The sequence below is a fragment of the Tauraco erythrolophus genome, chromosome Z, assembly GCF_009769465.1.
Source record: "Tauraco erythrolophus isolate bTauEry1 chromosome Z, bTauEry1.pri, whole genome shotgun sequence".
Lineage (NCBI taxonomy): Eukaryota > Metazoa > Chordata > Aves > Musophagiformes > Musophagidae > Tauraco > Tauraco erythrolophus.
Window position 1 is genome coordinate 371,631 of NC_141496.1, and position 15,257 is coordinate 386,887.

The 15,257-nt window shown below is 45.8% G+C and overlaps 1 protein-coding gene across 2 annotated transcripts in view; it reads right to left on the reverse strand.

Moving 5' to 3' along the window:
• NEDD4L (NEDD4 like E3 ubiquitin protein ligase) overlaps positions 1 to 14,144 on the reverse strand; it is a 72,068-nt gene extending 57,924 nt beyond the window's left edge. For both annotated transcript variants that reach the window (XM_086629937.1, XM_086629936.1), the window contains exon 1: positions 12,966 to 14,144. In XM_086629937.1, the coding sequence (XP_086486063.1) occupies positions 12,966 to 14,144 (1,179 nt within the window). The remainder of the gene's footprint in view (positions 1 to 12,965) is intronic.
• Positions 14,145 to 15,257: the final 1,113 nt, after the last annotated feature.

The window sequence follows — 15,257 nt, forward strand, 5'->3', positions numbered from 1 at the left end:
AAAAGTCGTGAAAACATCAGGAGGCAGAGAAATGAGGTATTAGTTAAGGAAAGGAAAGCACGCTGACATGCATGACAATTTTCCAAAGGTACTAGGAACATTCTTCAGACCGCGACCTGAGCACTTGTGTTGAAGGAGGCATTACAGCCGGCAATATCTGTTGCAATATTTTTGCTTTAATGATTTTCCTAACGTTAAGGAAAAAACCCAAAACACGTTGTAAGAACTCTAAATGCCAGGTCGATCCAACACAAGAACGCATTACACCTGCTATTTGTTAGGACACCGCGGGGAAACACGGCTCTGCTCTGACCAGAGGGAAGAGAAAACCAGTTTGTGCCGAGGCCACCGAAACGCGGATTCGCAGGCAGCTAACGAAGGCAGGCTCCATCATGCCCTTAAACGAACCGCCGTTTGCACCAGTACACCTTCGACCACTTTTTGCTCTTGCTGAGACAAAGAACTTGAGACTTGCCACGTTTCGAAGGTCAGAAATAACACCTCTGTTGGTAGCAGAAAGGAAAGCCAAGGTTGTGTCGACTTCCTGGGCTGTGTCTCCCGTTCGGAAACAGCCATGCCCCAGCTTCCCTGCAGGAGCTTCTCCAGGAGCCCCTTGCCAACTGGGCTTGTATTGTGCACAGAGGAAGAACGCCGTGCCTTGGTTTATCCGTGGGACTGTTTGATGAATTCTGCTCCTGCTTGACTGCTCCTCAGAAGTGACCTTTTGGAGGGCTCACAAGCTGGGATAGCCCTCCCCAACAATCTCTACTTTTATCTTAACTCATACCTTACGATAGGAAACCCAAATCATACTGATTTTAACTATTTCATTTGGTCAATGATTTTTTCCTCTAATAGAACTTGTTTCTGATGGAATTTAGGAAGTTATGAAAATTCTACTTAGAATAACGTGACTTTTTGCTCAATTAATTCTTCAAGAAAAGGATAGTTATTAGCTCACGTACATCAGTCAATAATATTTACTGCAAGAGCTCTATAGCGGGTAATTATTCAGTTAAATTTTAGTCAGCAAAAAACCAAACCGACCAACCAGTAGGTTAATTGGTAATATAATCTCTCAGGGTGAAAAATAAAGAGCCCAGGAAAAAACCTTGAAAAGTTTGTTTCATGTTTTGTGTTTTTTTTTTTAAATCAGCCACCAATCTATTTTGTGAGCATCCTGAAATTCCGCGCAGTAAGTTGATGTTTATATATTTACAATTTGCTTATAACAACAGGCAGGAAGGCCAGAACAAAAGAAATATTCGCTGCAAAAGTTTGGTCAGAAACTCTAATTCCCATAAAATTCAGGGACATAACAAAAGGCAAGAAAGAGCTCTCTCCAACTCCGAGCTCAGAGAAACCCACCGGGAGGAGACTGGCCTTCGCCGCGGCAGGAAACACAACACCAGGCAAACACACGCAGAGCTCCGTGGAGAATGGAGCTGGCGCTGCAAACCAACGCCTCCAAATTCTTTTCTCCCTCCTCTTCCCGCATCTGTTTTGGCTGGCACTGGCACGAGGAACCCGACCGATGGCACCTGCCCAGCCCAGCACTGCTCCCGACAAACGCTAAGGCGGGCGGGCAGCCCGGTGCCCCGGGCCGGGAGGAGGTTCACATGGAAGCGCTGCCTGGAGCGGCGCAGCTCCGGCCGCTCGGCCGCCTCGCAGCGCCCGGCTCCTGCTGGGCAGCGACAGCACTGGGGCAGGGTGGTGGGTCACAGGGCGAGCCCATCGGTACGAACGCTGACCGTGACACACGTGGGGAGCACCCAGTGCTTTGAAGGAACAGGTCCCGTGCAAGCTCTGCGAGACGAAGGGCGTGCTGCCAACGGGACTCACGGACGCGGGATCTCCTGCGGGAAAGGCAGGCGCTGGGCTCCTGCAGAGCACTTGCACGGACACGTCTTGTTACACACCCCCCAGCCAGAAAGTTTGCCCTGTGCTCTTACCTTTATGGCAGAGGAACTATTTAACCTCAGACCGTACTCCGTAACTCCAAATCAGTAATAAATTACATGAGCATTGTAGTAACACCCAGGTTTTAGTATCGGGAAAAATTAGGCAGGATTAGTAAATTTCAAAGATATCAGGCCCTACTGAGGGACAAAGATGCACCTATTTGATGGAAAATGGAAATACTTCCTATTTTTAACGTACAGATACACTGTGTAAAGTTGGGTAGTTAGTTAATTGTACTGAATTCATAGTACTCACAAGTCTATATAGGAAGAGAAATCAAATTCTCTACAGAAACCCTTCTCTACCCCTTTTTCTAATTTCTCCTCAGATAACAGAAAATTAAGTATCAAAAAACCAGCACGATGCAATGCTAATTCCCCAAGATACAACCACCACAAGGTTTAGTGGGGGGATGGCAACTGTAAGACCCAGTTTTATTTTCAGTTCTCTCATTAAATGCGGAGCAGGTAAGGTTTGCTTCGCTTAAGATGTTTGCACTAGGGCAGGTGTTGCAAGGCCAAAAAGATATTTAAAATGGTGACATCAGACAAACCCAAATCTATTAAGAGCAGTTTCCCACATCTAAAGGGTTACTGTAAGGTTTTCCTACACTCAGCTACCGTATCGCTACCTACAGGGCCCACATCCGCAAAGAACAAAAAACTGTATTTCACTTGCTCAGTGAAGAGCCGATGCTTTAACACAGCAAATCAAAACCATGTAATAGATCTCAAATAACGTCACCACAAATTGATTCATTTCTGAAAACTCCTTTGGTTTTGGCTTTAAGCACCAAATCGCAGACGCTTTTTTTTTTTTTCTGCATTTCGTACTTCATGTATTACTAACAAACTTTCAGAAGTTCCCAGTATACAGCCTCACTTCAAACGAACGGTAATCGTTCGAAAATGGGAATATGATTTACTGCATGAGGAAATTTTTATGCACAGAATTGACTCACACAAGCATACTTGGGCCCTGGACTACACCCAAACTGGTAATTAATAATGTTTTACACTCCACTTCCATTATAATTCCTAACATTCCTCATTTTACTTGTTCCTTTTTAGTGCTATACGTGTGACTGCACACGACTGGAGAGCAAAACGGGCAGCAACGTCAGGAGCAAGGAGAGAGGCGAGTCGATGGACGGACATTAAGATAGGACAGTAATCACAGAGTTGGCATCAGATTTGTTTCCTAAAATTCAGAATCAGAATATTAGTCTCAAAATAACATGTCTGTGTCATAACGTCATGATACCATCCATCCTAGGACCAGGAGAAAAACCTTCAACGTATTTCTAAATGCAAGCCAATAAACCACGCAAATGTTAAGTACGCTAATGTCCCACTGTCACGGAACCATCAAAGTCTGCCTTTTCCAAGGTGCACCAGCCTGAGGAACGCCAGGGAAACGCGCACAGATTTGCACGTCTCCTTCCAAACAGTTTTTCTTCCCTGATGGTTGCTATGCAAATAGAAGCAACCTGTTCTGGAGAGCACAGATTGTCCTTTCAGATGAACCACCGTGTTCAGCACATTTCCTTCACTCGGCAGCGTTCATTTACTGCATCTTTCCCACGGAGAAGTACGCTCAGAGAAAGCTCAATTTACAGCTCAGGGGGGTTTTGGGTTTTGGTTTTGTTTTTTTTTCTTCCCCCCAGAGCTGAATGATAACACTTTATCAAGAGTAGGAGACAAAGCAGACAATCTGCAGTACGTCACCAACACACGAACAAACCAAACTAATTTTTTACTTTAACATACATGAGAATTTTAAATGCTTCCAATGACTCAAAGACTGATAACTGCAGAAGTTGACAGGCGTAATCCTGAAGACTGGAGGACTTGCTACCACTTCTGAAGATGTCAGAAATTTCTGCATGCTCATCTGTCAATAGGGAACCGACCGAAGTATCTAGTGAATCGAGACCTACAAACTTGTCACTGAGCGAAGAAGTTCTGCAGCGCAGGTGTGCCGAGGGGCAAGCTTTCCAAGCAGGAACCAGCCAACACCGTGCTTCGAAGGTGTATCGTCTCTGCAAGGCTGTATCTGTCCCAAATTGTCCGTCTCCCCTCTCTGCCTCCCCTCATCCTGTTTCAAAGGATCATTTGTTTGGTGCTGTGCTTTGATCAAGACTTTGGCTGGAACTGCTGCCCTGCGATTACAGTGTGGGATTTTGTTCCAGACTCGAGCAGATACGTGTTTACACATAGAGTAGCATTTAAGTGTGGGCAGCACCTGTAGTAAAACTGAACTCCGAGCAGCCAGTGTGAGCAGCTTCCGCTTGCCTTAGAAGAGCTGTTAAGCTGAAGCCTTTGGAATTACTACGGCTAAACGTAAGAACGGAATAGCAAAACGCAGCTCACGAGTGCGGCTCCAATCACGCTGAAGTCGACGGCAGAATTCCCGACAACTTCAGATCGGTCAAGATTTAGCCACACACCATCAAATCGTACAAACCAGCCAAAATCTGACATTGCTGTCTGAAGCTTCAACGTATCTGCACGACACACACAAGTGAGCCGGACCTCCTGGAAGACCAGGCACAGAGCCCTTTGCCATCCTCACTACACGTTTCGGCCCCCAGTGGCTGTGAGTAGCTCTCCCCAGGAAGCGACTCCCCGCGCTGCCACCCGCACACTCGGTAGGTTCTGCCTTGGCAGAGCAGAACCCTGTTCCTCTGGCTGCACCGCAGCCAGCAGCGCCCATGGCAGCGCCAAGTTCTTCCCACGTCACCAAGGTCGCTTCGCCAGACGAAGCGAAGCGGGAAAGTCAATGATGTCACAAGTACCGTAAACTAGATAAAGAAAGAAAACCGGCCAGAGTTACTCTGTAGCTTGCTGAGCATGCCCTGTAGAGTACCCCTTGCAATCCTGCCCCTTAAGACGTCACGTATTCCAAAAACCCTTCACGAGCCTCCCTTGGCCTGGAAGCCCGTGTCATGGATTAGTGAACTCCGGAACGTGGAAGGTGAGCGCACACCCGCACGCGCCGCCATCGCTTCCCAACAAGCGCGGCTCCCGTGTGTCCGTAACGATCCTGCGGGCTGGCGAGCGCTCGGATGGAGTTTCTAAAAATAATCAAGTGTTAGCGACAAGCAACTACCACAGCCTCTGCTCCCAAACCTTCGGAGAGAGCCCACGGGACTCTGCGGGCGCAAGTCGAAGGAGGTTCTGCTCAACTTTTCAACGCTCGAGTTTAGTTCCACTTCCGTGGAATTTGAAGGAAAAAAACGCCTTGTGGTAACACGATTCTGTGAATAGAAAGCCACGCTTGAAGCAGATCTCAAATAACTAAACAGTTAGCATATTTGTAACTTAAAGTCTGTACCACACCGAGTACTGAAAGACAAATGTAGTACTGCTGAAACGCACAAAACTTAATTTAAGAGTTTTTCACTACCCAGGCTATGTGCAAAATGTCATGGATCTAATTCTTAGCTTTAATAATAACACTTTACATTTTATTTAGCAACATGAAAATATTTTAAATAGTTGTGATTTAACATAATCCCTCAAATAACATCGCTATTTCCACATCATGATATGCTGTGGTTTTAATTTAGGGGATGTGGGGCAGAAATAATTTTAAAAGCAGAAAAACTTTTTTTCTTTTTTGAAAAAATTTACGTAAACTGTTTTAAACACTCACTTGAGGTAAAACTTTGGCTATAACTGTCTCCAGAAGGATTATTATCAGCCTCTAACATCTTGTTTGAAAGGATTTTCACTGTTTGATGGAATACTTTCCTTTTTAATTTTAAATTAGCTTATTTTTGATAATAGAAGCATTTAAAATACCATACTCCAGAGTTTTGCGCTTCTGTGTGTTCAGGAATCTGTTGAATACTAAAGTTAACGCTGAATTAGTAGGCTCCTGTTGCCTTATTTATAATAAAACAGTGACTATACATTATTCTTTGCCATTAAAACTTCTACGCAGTAGGATTAAGAATATAAGACTTCAACAAGTAACTGAAAAGGCCGGTGAGGTCATAGAAATTTATAGCTGAACCTCTTTCACTGAACATAAAAGCCCCTGCCTCATAACAAAGTCCACGTTCTCTTATTCTTTTCTAGAAGTGATAAAACAGTCGGAAAACGCAAGTTGCCCAGGAGGTTATTCTTGTCACCCGAGGATGAACGGGAAGATGATGTTTTCTACCCAAGCGACTGACAAACTCGGAATTTACAGCGCGGAGTCGGCACAGGACGGTGCTGTAAACCGGAACGGTATTTTGGAAACAATAATGCCTGGCACTTTGGCTCTACAATTAGCTTTTCCCACAAATATAAGACACAGCCCAGCATTTTGCTAAGTTTATCACATCAGAGGATTTAAACAGAGTGAAAGCGAGTTTGTTCCTTTTTACTTATTCATTCTTTTTGAAGACAGAAACCTGCATGGTCATACTGCTGATTTTACTGATGTCTTTTTCTGTAAATAACTGCTGACTTTTGGAAGCTATGAATGCCATCCTGTTAGATGAAAAAAAACAGATAAAAGAATCAGATTTTAGATGAACGTATGCAGTAACACATTTTACAATGAGGTTTAATCTAGAAACTAAGCAAACAGGATAGATTGGGATTTAGAATAGCTTTTTGAACTAGAACAGTCATAAAACATGCATATTTCTAAATTACTTGACAGCTTCTCTCAAATAGGAAGAGAGCTAAAAAGTACAAAAAGCAACCAAGACCCTGTATCTGGTTTATCATCTGTAATTTTCTGCAGCCAGAGCGATCCCGAGGCTGCCCTGGCTGGCACCTTCGGCGTTAAGACTGTGTCAGCATTTCCATTTTAAATCGAGGGCCTTATAAACTCAGCTCCAAAGAGATCACTACGTACTGCAGCTCAGCATACCATTTTTCCATGCAGGGGCAAAGAGTTTAGTACTACTATTCAAAAAAGTGACGTTATTTCCAGTTCTTCTCCTCAAAGTTTTATTCTGGTTTCTTTACAGAGAGATACCAAAAGCTTTCAGGAAGAAAAATGCCTAACAATGAAGTCTAATAAAATCCAGAATAGTTTCCCAGGGAACTTTGAGAACGTGTAGGGATAGGGTAAAGACAGCGCTGCCGATTCTTGATTCTCTGAAAACTTAACTAAAAATGACGTAGGGACTTCTTGATTCTGCAAGCTAATTTACGCTTCTCGCAACGTGCTATTTGTCCTCCACTCCCAGGGGAGAAGGAAGGAAAAAAAAGAAACGAAAAAACCCAAAGATCAGTCTGCTCCTTGGTACTTTCCTCGCAGAACAGAACAGAAAAGGATGAGCAGAATAGTCACCTCTAGGCAGTGTCTACTGCGGTCAGGGAGACACCCTGCTTCCAGTGCAACCTGGAGGTAGGTTTGTTGAGGAGAGAGGAGACAAGAAGTGATTTTGTCCTCGACAGAAAACCTAAAACCTCCCTTTGAGGGATGGAATTCATCACCTTTACCTGCAGGTGACAAGAAAGTCCTTATCTGCACAGAACAGAGGCGTTCCAGAGTCACCTGCACTCCTGCGCAGGGAGCTGTACCGAGTCAGCTGTCCTTACAGAGGCCTGGCAAGAAACACTTGCTTCTGGCATAGCTTCTGCCTGCTCTAGAAGGCCTCTACGTTGTTGAGAACGTGCTCCAGGTGCGAGGAAGGCTGGCAAATAGCTGTTAACAATGTGGCTTTTCTTGGCTTGCACCATTCAGGCGGCCGTAGCGCGCTCAGCACCTGCTTCTGCAAGGGAAGACGCACGGCTCGGCCACCGGCACCGCGACACCACACGGGACACCAGAGGTGAGAACGTGGCCCAGTTTTACCGTTCTGCACGGGTAACCCCCGCTACGCCTGCACGGACCGGTGGCAGCCTCCAATGCCCAGCACGCTGGCGCTCCGCACGGCACAGCTCGGTGGAGCGACTGCTGGTGCTAACACACTTCTTCATCCACATGAAAACAGGATAGGCAGATAAACAGTCATACGTACGTTCCTCAGGAACAGGATTTGTTCCATTTTTGTCTATTTATTCTCTGGAGTTCTCAGACACTTAGGCTTGGTTCAGAAATCCTAGGAGAAGCAGTTAAGCCTCTTTTCCAATTCAAAAGCACCACCATGTCCCATACCAACTCAAGTCAAAACAGGATCAGCGGGGGGGCTAGTTAAAGATGATGAATGATGTTAAATTAAGTGCTGAAGACTGTGTCAAGGACAGGGTGGTGAATGACCACAGGAGCGCGCAAGAAAAGCAACAGTGAAAGAGAAAATTGAGACAGATCTCTGCAGAATCATTAACTAACCTGAAACAAATAAACTCTTGCCATGGTTATTGGAATGGTGGTGGGGCTGGGGGGGGAATCCCTTTTCATTTTATTTCATCTTTAAAGATTTCCATCAGTTTTTCTTGTGCTGATTTGCAATTCTTAAACCATTTGGTGTCCTAACAGCATGTCAAGAAAGACTTTCAGACTTTGCCATAGTTTACAATGAAACACTGAAGAATTCTTTATATTTTTTTTTTAAATAAAATTGATCCCTTTATGCACAAAAGTAAAAAAGCAGGAAATTCAATCTTGACTTGAACTTCTTACTAACCAAACATGTCTTTTGTTTTGCAAATCACAACGGTAAAATTACAGAGCAATGTTACTCCTCCACTGCCCTTTTTAATTGTCCTACAGTGGTAGATGCCTTATAAATGAAGGCTTAGCACGGGGCAAGAGCAGACAATTGCTACTTGTTCATTAGAGCTAGGTCAGGCCACGGGATGGAATTGCTAGTTAAAGAAATTCTTCTTTTCCAACCCACTGGATCCAAGGCAGTCTAGAAATTTGAAACAAACGGGTAAGGATGTCCTGGTTTCGATAGCACACCGGCAAAAACATGGGAAGCTGAAAGGCCCTTGCTGTCTCAGTACCAACCATAAACACCAGTGTGCTATCAAGATTCTTCTCGCAAGCCCCAGACTAAATCCAAAACACAGAGCTCTTCTTAGCTGCTAAAAAGAAAAACTAACTCTGTCCCACTCAAAACCAGGACAGTAAAGTAAATACTATGGTAGAAACAGGGCATAAAGATAGATAAATCAGATCCTATTTTAATAACACTGTAGAACAGTAGAAAACATTCACCAGCGACTCTAAAGCAATCAGCAACCTCATTGACTTGCACTCTCCTTGGCCGAACCCACAAACACATCGTCCCCGGTATGATTAAACAGACTCGACTCGTAGCTCTCCCAGTGAGATACAGAAGAGGACGGTTCCAGGTTTTAAGCTTGCCTAGTAGGAGTGAATTTCGGAGTGGATTGCTATCTATTCTTTGCTAAGTTTTGCCCTTCTAGAATCTATTCCAAACCGCAGCAAGTCCCGGAGGGAAGAAGGGGTTACTAGCAACCTTTTTATGCTGAGGAGGTATCACGGAAAACGACGAAAAACGGCGAGTGGAACGAAAGAACTAGGAGAAGTGTCACCCCCTCCAGAAAAAATAAACTGTCAAAACCCATCATGCTATATGTCACAAGTAACAACGCACTAAAACACATTATTAAATGAGTTCGAATAAGAGTGACTGTTTCTCCTCATCTGCCTCGCAGTCACGTAATTGCCCGTTGCTAATCACTAGTTTTGTAGAAGGATCCCAGCAAACAGCTCTGCCTTTCCCCACGCAGCTTTGCTAACAGCGGCTGGCTCTGCCCTGGGTGCTAAGAACCCTCCGGATCACACACAGCTCACGGCTGACGCATCGGAAGCCCACTGCCTCGGCGACAGGCAGAGGTCTCCCATGAAAGCGTTTCCATCAAAACGACGGAACCAAGATCCCTTTCCCTACCAAAATTCCGGGTACCAAAGGGCATGGAGTTCTGAAGGACCCCCGACAAAGGGCAGAGCTAAGGCAGGGAAGCGGATGCTACAGCAGAGGAGCAGCAGATCCAAGATCCAGCTGCTTAATTCCACTGAACTCCACATCCTTCAGGTGAATTTTTCCACACTTCCCGCCGAGCCCACCTGGAAGCCATCACGTGCACCGCACGCGCTCACCCAGCCCCGCGGCCACTTTCACCTACGGGAAGCGTCGGCGCAGACAGTGTCCCGGCTCGAGTGCCGCACGGCCCCGCTCCGAACGAGGCACGCGCCTGCGGCGCCCACGGTCACTCTTCCAGGCACCGTGCAACGCCGAATTTTGGCTCTCCGCGACCACTGAGCTGCTCTTTTTGGTTTACAGGCCATCTTAGGAGCATTCGTGGATTCTCTACACTTTCACAACAATATTTATTCTAAATTTATTTCTAAGGAAGGAAATAAAAGCCGAGTTGGGAGAAACACGGACTTGCAGAGCGGAGAGTTGCCGTTTCTGTTAGTCAACTAAACATAATTCCAAACTACTACAACGTTTTGTTAGGGCACTTTGTATCTGAATCCCAACAAAGACGCCTTTGTCAGGTCTCTCAAGCAGTTGTCCAATACAGGAGACTTCTGAAGCGGTTCCCACAAACACAGCCACGCACTCGCAGGCTCCCAACTCCCAACAATGCGAGTATTTGTTCCGTGTCACAGTACGCGTACGCGCTCCGCGGGAGCCTCTTGCCTTGCGTGCCCAACAGAACAGTAGTCACAAGAATTTGTAACGAGGCTTCCAAACGAAATTTGTCCCAACTGGACATAAGCTCATACTTTCCTTAATATTTTAAAACGACTTGTAATGAAATACATCCTGCCTGCCCCAAAACACTCCTGTCTAAAACAGAAGATATTTGAAAGGTCATAAACACTTGGTAGCAGCAGGACTGCAGACGCCCGCTCGAATGTTTTCACCCAAGATAAATAAGGCTGTAGCAGCTGCTGCTCGCAGCCCCAGGCCCATGCCCTGTATCAATCAAATACACAAACTTCTTGAACTGGAAGAGTCTAGAATACTTTTTTTTTCATGCTAACAACTATAAAGCACGGCAACTTTTCCCCTCAGCTTAATAGAACAAATATTTCGGGCACATCCTTACTTAGCATCATGGGTGCTCCAAACAAACTGCTGTGGGATAGATTAAAAATGATACTTCACTAAAGAATGTTCTATATGTAGACAAAACAAAGCAAAACTTTCACCAAAATGCTTTCATTCTCCACACTTCCTATGGCACCTTGCCTAGCCAATCACCTCTACCCACAACATTTCTGGGCTTACTACAAATATGAGAAAACACCGCAAAAAAGTTTTAAGTTTCAATTCATTCTTCATTTTTCAACCTTTTTGTACTAAAGAATGCAAGTGCCGTTTGGACTGAGTGCCCCTGTGGCTGCCATGCTTCACGGCTGCCTAAATTGATTTCCCATAGTAACTAAAACTAAGAGCATGCAGGAACAAATTTCATAATTCTCTGGAAACCCTGAAGTTTATGGTTTGGTAAGTGAATCATTACTGCAGTGAAGATCAAAGAAGTGACTTCAGGGAGCAGATCCCTTAGGAAAATGAGAAACACTGGGGCACATCTCTGCAGATTGCAGAGATCTGTAAACGGCTGATGCTTTTGTACTGCGTGTGACATTCCATAGTTACTTATATAAGTGGTAATGGTGGTTCCTTCCCAATAATAGCTGTTGACGGAGAACGAGGGATCTTAAACAGGAATGGGAAAATCAGACTTACTTTTTTTTTTCATTTCATTTTTAGTATGAGATTGAGATTCATTTTAGTGTGAGAACACTTTAACATACTGTACTGCACACACGAAAGTCGAAGAAAATCGGTGAAGTTTCTGCATTCCAAATTTTCCTGCCGAAATGCTCTCAGGCCAGCAGGGAAGATACTACCCGGTACTTCCCAAAACTGCTGGCTTCTGGAGACTGAAATGAAACCTGCACTGGCAAGGGATTGTCTTTTTTGGTTTTACTTTTTTAAAATAGAAGCTTAGGGACACTTTGTCATTTTCTACTCACGACATCTACTGAAGAGCTAAAAAGCAGGCCCCACTGGAATAACACGGAGGCTATCGGCTTTTCCATGGGGAAGCTGCAGAGTCATCCCAGGGCCTTGCTGCCCCGAGCAGCTGTCTCTGCGCGACGTTGCGCCGAACGACAGCGCAGGAGAACGAGGATGCACACGCGATGAAGGCTCAGATCTCTCCTGGTGAATCCGTTCTCACAGCTGGAGGCAGCGCGCTCGCGATCCATATACAGCATCCCGGGCTGGGAGCTGGCTGGGCAGTGTTGAATTGCACAGGGAAGCAATTTAAGCAAATGACTAATCTAAACCCTTAAGTTCATTCCTACTTTGGTCTTTTAAAAAGTGGCTTAAACACAAAACATCAATCCTCTCCCACTATAGCAAACTGAAAACAGACGATGGATTTTGTCATCTTAAAGCAAAAGCAAGGCAAATACAAACAACAAGACAGTTTACTAAGTTGTGCCAAGCCACCTGTACAGTTGTTTGATCAGGACTTGTGGCACACAAAAAACAGGACATGTTTTTAATTTCCAGACAGCCAAAAGAAAAAAAAAAAATTACTATAAGAAAGATTCCCCCCCCCAACTTCTTGGTAGGTCAACATCTTGGTGAGAATTATCGTAAGATTTCTACAGTCTTAGCTACTACGGCATTACAACACACGTTTTAAAATCGTGTAGAGGTACAGACACGTGGACATTACAAGGTGCCCAAGTATTTGTTTTGAAAAACAGAGCGCCTGAAGAATTCTTCATGCAGCAAGGTCTCAGCCAACTCAACTAACACAAACACTTCACTTGCCATTTCAATGTTCTGATTTTTAAAAATCTTTCCAGCTGATGTAACACTGAATTAAAAACCATGTGACATTAGGATCTCAAAATATTATACTGGATGTAATCAGAACTGAGAGCAAAGTTACGTTAGATTAGAAATAGAGATGATGGGTGGCTCACTCCAGAGAAACGCTGAACGTTCTAGCACTAACGATGGAAGCGCTTCAGTCGCCTCAAGTCTAGAAGCCTTTGCATGGCAATTTCGTATTTTACCAGCATAACAGACTCAGCATCATACTTACCGCGGCGCTGGCTGGCGCGGGACCAGGGGTGCCACGGCCCTCTTTATCAACAACCTGACTTTGTTCTTCAGGACCACGGGTGACAAGAATTCTGAAGTGCTGCTGCCTCGTGTTTTGATCCGGTCTGATTTTAAACAAGCATCCCTGCCCTTGAGGAATCCGCTCTACCGAACTGCTTCTAGACACTTCTGACCCGTTCCTGCCGTTGCCACGCAGTTCTGAATTCAATCCACCACCTGTGGGGGTGGTTTCTTCTGTTGGCGGCTGGATGGGGTAGGAAGTACTCCTTTCTAGCCGTATCCGAGGATACCTGACCAACCTGTCCCCTTTTGTTCCAGTAAAACCAAAGTTGTATTCACCTCCTGCACCTGTACTGCTTGACTGTGGTTGCTGTAACTGGAGAACAAAGAACTTTTTCCCCGAATTTGCTGATGTATCTGGCACGTGTTGCAAAGACCAACGCCGAGGTTCAGGAGCAGGAGCATTATTTTGAGCCTCAGTACCAAAGGGCAGCACAGTAACCTGGGGCACGTCTGCACTTGAAGCCCGATGCTGAATCCTCACACCACTTATGTTTAAACCTGAAGCTGCATCATTTGCCTCATCTTCCTGGGTAGTGGATGAAGCATCCTCACTCTGCTTATTAGAAGGAATAGTACAGAATATTCTACGATTACAGCAAACAGTCCCATTAATCTGTTGCCCTAACTCTTCCGTCAGCCTGGGCGGAGAATTTTCAGGAGTCCCCTCTGGACTGCTCGGAGAAGAAGAATGGTTTTCAACAGGGGACGTGTAACGTTCCCTGAGGTCTGAGAATTTACAGGGAAGCGTCTCCTCGGGAGATTCCAGGGTTGCGCACTCGTCCGCGCAGCCGTTGGTAGCTTTGCGCTGAAGAGAGATCTGCATCGACGAGCTTCTCGTCGGACGCACGTCGATACCGCTCAGCAGCTGGGGAATAAACATGGATGTACTCCTCTTCAAGGAGCCCACTTCCTGCAAATCGCCGTCGCCACCGCCATAATCCGCTCCGTGTCGGGAGAAAGCGTGAGGACTGTTTCTTCTTGGCAAAGTGTGGAATGCCATGAAAAAGTCATCTTCTCTCTCGCGGTCGAGGATCTCCGATTCGGGGGCTGTGTTGCTTCGCCCAGAGCCAAAATGAAACCGCAGCCGATGGGCCATGGTTTTAGAGAGAGAAGAAAAGGAGAGGGAGAACAGCAACAATTCAGGCACTGCCAGAAGTTAAAAACCAAAGACATAAACTCCAAGGAAAAGTGTCCCATCTGCCAAACCGTTAGCACTGCAGCCCTGATAGCGACAGATAGCAGAAATAGCCCAAGTGGCAAGCGGCATTCCGGGCATGATTGGGTAAGAGCAATCAGCGCTCCTACACACTGTCACACAGGGGAGGATGGTGGCAGTCACGTGGCCTGCTTCTCCCTCTCCAGTGTAAGCTAGCCAGGGTTTTGTTTTCTCCCTCTCTCTCTTTTTTTTTTTTTTTTTAATGCCAGCAAGAGCCTGAAACAGCACCTTCACAGCTGCTCCTTTTCCATCAGGGAGGAGCGGCCCCAGCGGGAGAGCTCTCGCAGCTGACTACGGCAGCGAGCGCGCTGGGCACGGCTATAAATCTAACCCACACCACGTTCACGAGGCACGTTTGTGTCAAGCACGCACGCAGAAACTCAGCTACGGCAAAACCACCTCCGTCTACCGTTAAAAGTTTACGTCGACTCCGCACGCAAACGAGAAAAACGATTCCAAGCTCGACATTTTGGTCTGTGTTACAGCATCAGGCTGCCGTGGCAGAGCGCGAGCAAATATAGCACGGTTATGCTTTCAATTTGAACCGCGCTCGCAACGCGGAGAAGCAACAAGCTGCTCGTCCCTACAAAGCCACAACTTCTACGTTGTCCCCACCAAGGCGATACGACCTCCGCTACCCTGCACGGTGCCTGTTCATAACTAAAAATCACAACACACAAAGCGATCGGACACATGGCAAAGATCTCTCACACATTAAAACCAGCAGAAACGTGCAAGATGGCAGCAGACCAAGTTCCTTTTTCAGTTTTACCAGGCAGTAAAGACGAGGGAAAACCGGAGACGGGTGTTGCATGTCGTTTTGCACCGATTTGTCTTAAACACCGTACAGAAAAACTCTGCCCGTTGCTGGCCAGCCTCCAGTGAGAAAGTTGGCAACGTTGCCACGAGCAGGACTGCCAGCACGGAATGCAGTCACGCTCTCCGAGAGCCAAAAGACCTCAGAAGAACAGGCAGACGGACAGGATACACCAA